The sequence below is a fragment of the Octopus bimaculoides genome, chromosome 15 (genome assembly GCF_001194135.2).
Source record: "Octopus bimaculoides isolate UCB-OBI-ISO-001 chromosome 15, ASM119413v2, whole genome shotgun sequence".
Lineage (NCBI taxonomy): Eukaryota > Metazoa > Mollusca > Cephalopoda > Octopoda > Octopodidae > Octopus > Octopus bimaculoides.
The window spans coordinates 9,827,747-9,832,033 of NC_068995.1; the positions used below are offsets into that span (position 1 = coordinate 9,827,747).

General features: G+C 35.9%; 1 protein-coding gene across 1 annotated transcript in view; it reads left to right on the forward strand.

Moving 5' to 3' along the window:
* LOC106872901 (endophilin-A3) overlaps positions 1–4,287 on the forward strand; it is a 47,493-nt gene that overhangs the window by 13,568 nt on the left and 29,638 nt on the right. Inside the window, exon 3 of the mRNA XM_052973448.1 lies at positions 2,567–2,587. Coding sequence (XP_052829408.1) covers positions 2,567–2,587 — 21 coding nt within the window. The remainder of the gene's footprint in view (positions 1–2,566; positions 2,588–4,287) is intronic.

Here is a 4,287-nt window from a genome sequence, read left to right on the forward strand (position 1 = left end):
GCTTATCTCGTATATATGTATGTATGTATGTATGTATGTATGTATGTATGTATGTATGTATGTATGTATGTATGTATGAACATTCATATAATGACATCATTATAATCATTTAATGCCTGTTTCCCATACTAGCATGGGTTGGACGGTTTGACCATAGCTGGTAAGGCCAGGGACTGCAACAAGCTCCACTGTCTGTTGTGGCATGGTTTGCTTCTACAGCTGGATGCCCTTCCCGACGCCAACCACCCCACAAAGTGTTCTGGGTGCTTTTTATGTGGTACCAGCACCAACATCAGTTCTGCATTGGCCAATGAGTACAGCAATGTGCCAGATACCTCGGTCCTTCGTCATCTCGGTAATGTGTGATGAATTGGGTAGGATTAATATTTGCATTTGTGTGTGTAAGTGTGATTCCTCATTTATTAAATGTATTCTTTGTAGTAATCCACCATGGTCTTTTCTCTTGGAGATTACACTAGTCTTGTTGCCATCCACCCCTCTACTATGTTATATTTCTGTAAGGAATTGAAGAACATTCTATTATTAATAGCTTCGTTAAGACAGTGAGCTGGGAGAATTGTTACTGCACTGGACCAAATGCTCAGTGGCATTTCTTCTGAGTTTAAATGCCATTGAGGTCAGCTCTGCCTTTCATCCTTTTGGGGGTGGATAAAATAAAGGACAGGTCAAGTACTGGGGTCAAAGTAATTGACTTTGCTATCCCCTTAAAATTGCTAGCTTGTGCCCAAGTTAGAAAGAGCTGTTAGTATCACTGATGAACCAGTGGCTGTGAATTGGCAGGTTTTTTTTTCCTGTGTGAGACAAAATGCCTTGTGGTATACGGGCCTGATTGTTTTCCTTTCTGCTTTTAAACCCCACTTCAATTATCCTTGTTTTTCATTCTTCCAGGATCAGTAAAATAAAACCCTTGTCATATACTTGGATGTTAAATAGATCTACTGAATCTTTTTCTTATATATTTCTGTGGAAACTGAAAATTTGCTTTTTCAGCCATCCATGGTGGCTAAAACAAACACTCTGAAATGTTTGTATTGGAGCTCCCAGCATGAATGTCATTTCCAAATTTCTGGCTGAGTGAATTGTGTTGTGGTGCTGTTTTTTTTTTTTGTCACAGACAGTGCCCAACTGACCCTACTATACTGTGTAGTCGACATTTAATTGGGGTTAATTTAAATTGTCATATGCATTTTCTGTAAAAATATGTCGTTTTTACCAAAGTTGGTGACCTTCATTACTGCAGAAGATATTTCTAACTTAGCCAAAGTTAGAAAGCTTCAATATTGCAGAAAGAATACAGCAATATATAAAAGGATGTGCAGTATTTAGTTACTTACCTTACAACACCTAAAGTTGGTATAATTGACAACACCTTCTACCTCCATATTTGTAATCTTGTAGCTCCGAGTTCAAATCACACTGAGATCAAATTTGCCTTTCATCTTTCTGGGGTTGACAATGTACCAGTCAAGTACTGGAATTGTAGAATTAACCATGTCCCATGCTTCCATGTGGAGGCGCAATGGCCCAGTGGTTAGAGCAGTGGACTTGCGGTCGTAGGATCGCAGTTTTGATTCCCAGACCAGGCGTTGTGAGTGTTTATTGAGTGAAAACACCTAAAGTGCCATGAGGCTCCGGCAGGGGATGGTGGCGAACCCTGATGTACTCTTCCACCACAACTTTCTCTCACTCTTACTTCCTGTTTCTGTTGTGCCTGTAATTCAAAGGGCCAGCCTTGTCACACTGTGTTACGCTGAATATCCCCGAAAACTACGTTAAGGGTACACGTGTCTGTGGAGTGCTCAGCCACTTGCACGTTAATTTCACGAGCAGGCTGTTCCGTTGATCGGATCAACTGGAACCCTCGTCGTAACCGACGGAGTGCCAACAACATGCTTCCATATTTGTAACCATGTGCCTATATTAGGAACCATTATTATTAATAGTAAGGGCTGAGAATTGTCAAAGTGATTTGCCTGGGATCAAACACATTACAGTAGTCAAACTCAACACTTTACAATCCAGACCTTGTGAAGGTCAACTTTTCGTAACATTCATCTGGTGAAAAGGCAGGTGGTGTTAAATATAATACAAGTTTAGCAATAGAGGTTCGATAGTCAACTAACTCCTGTACCTACTAATACGTCACCTTGCGCCTACGGTAAAGAAAAGAAAAAAACAAAAACAAAACAAATCATTATTTTCCATTGTTATTATTATTATTATCATTAATAATATTATCATCATCACTATCATAATAATATTCGTTCTTTTACATAAGCCTCATAATTTGCTGGTTCTTTGACAATTGCTAAATAATTGTTTATGAAGATTTCCTTGCAATGCCATGAATGTATACTTCCATTTATTGTTGCTATTCATGAATTACACACACACACACACGTGTGTTTACGTATATACACACATATATACATTTCTATAAATGTATGCATATGTGTGTATATATGTGTGTGTGTGTGTGCGCGCATGCATGTATAAATAAACCATCAATAAACGATCATTTCTTTCTCTTCTTTTCCTAATCAAGTCTCACCAGGACTCTCTCCAGGTTTGTTCCATCTTATTTCATCTCATTCTTTTGTATATATATATATATATAACATATATCTCTCTTACATCTGCTCTACATCCACCACATATTTATACATGTATATATATATATATATATATATATATATATATATATATATATATATATGTATATATATATATAATATCATGATTTTGTCTTTATGTTGTCTGCTGTTTAATAAATTATCTTGAGGTTGCCAACAATGAATATTAATATTATAAAGAAGTTATTCATCATCATCATCATTATTATTATTATTATTATTAAAATGGTGGTGAGGTGATAGAATCATTAGCATGCTGGGCAAAGTGCTCAATGGCATTTTGTCTGCCTCTACATTCTGAGTTCAAATCCCGCCAAGGTTGACTCTGTCGTTCATTCTTTCAGGGTCGATGAAATAAGTACCAGTTATTCACTGGGGTCAATAAAATCGACTAGCTCCTTCCCCGAAATTTCAGGCCTTGTGCCTGTGCCTTTAGTAGAAACAATTATTATTATTATTATTATTATTATTATTATTATTAAGGTGGCAAACTGGCAGAGTTGTTAGCATGCTGGGTAAAATGCTTAGCAGTATTTCACCCATCTTTACTTTCTGAGTTCAAATTCTGCCAAGGTCAACTCTACCTTTAATCCTTTCAGGGTTGATAAATTAAGTACCAATGAAATTCACTGAGATCAGCTTTGGGGATTGATAAAATAAAGTTCTGGTGAAGTACTTCTGTCAAGGTTTCTAGCCTTAAGTCCCTCCTGCTAAAAGGTTTCTGGCCTTTTGTGCCAAAATTTGAAACATTTGTTCCCATTGAAACTCTGAACATGACTCTTTGGTCAGTGCCGGCTCACCCACCCTGGGTGAATGCCACGAGTACAAGTAATTAATAAGTGACCCCTTTTCCAATGTATCCTTACTTTTCTAAGTCATTAAGGTGGTATTTAAAGGTAATTAGGTAGCCATTTCTAGCAAGAAGTGACTTCATACTTGCTGCTTTGTTGATCCCTGTTTAACAATCTTTTACTAGCCTGATGGAATGGTAAATATAAATTAGAACTGTTCATGTAAGAACCTATTGTTAATCACTCCAAATTCTTTGATTATTTTTAAAATTAATTAAACTCCCAAAATACATAACCAGTGTATTTCATTAGCAAAATGAATGGGAGCCAGTTAATAATGGAAACTTTTCCAATAACTCTTTTGGAACCAAACCCCTGCTTTAGAACAGTTATGGCTCTTAGATACAAAGAGTTCTGCTTTAATTAAGGTGTTTTATATTTAAATTGAATTCTTACATCATAGTTTTATGTAAATAGCCTCTGTTATGTTCTGAGCATGGAATTTCATGATTACAAAAAGGAAGAAAATTCTTTGTTATATTATTAGGCCTCTCTAAATTCTTGAATGGAATGGTATAAGCTATCTCTCTCTTTTTCTATGTTTCTATACAGCGAGAGATAAAAGTAGGAATTTTATTATCTTCCTCTTTGTGTCCGTTTTATCCTCCATTGGGTAATCCAAAATAATAGACGTACAAGGATGTATGTCGATATGTAGGGGAAGCAAGAAAAATTATAATAAAGCAAAATAAAATTATAACAAAATGAAAAGAGCAAAAAAATCCAAGACTAAATTAATTGTTCTCTTAATCATTTGAACCTTTAATCTCGAAGAATTATTT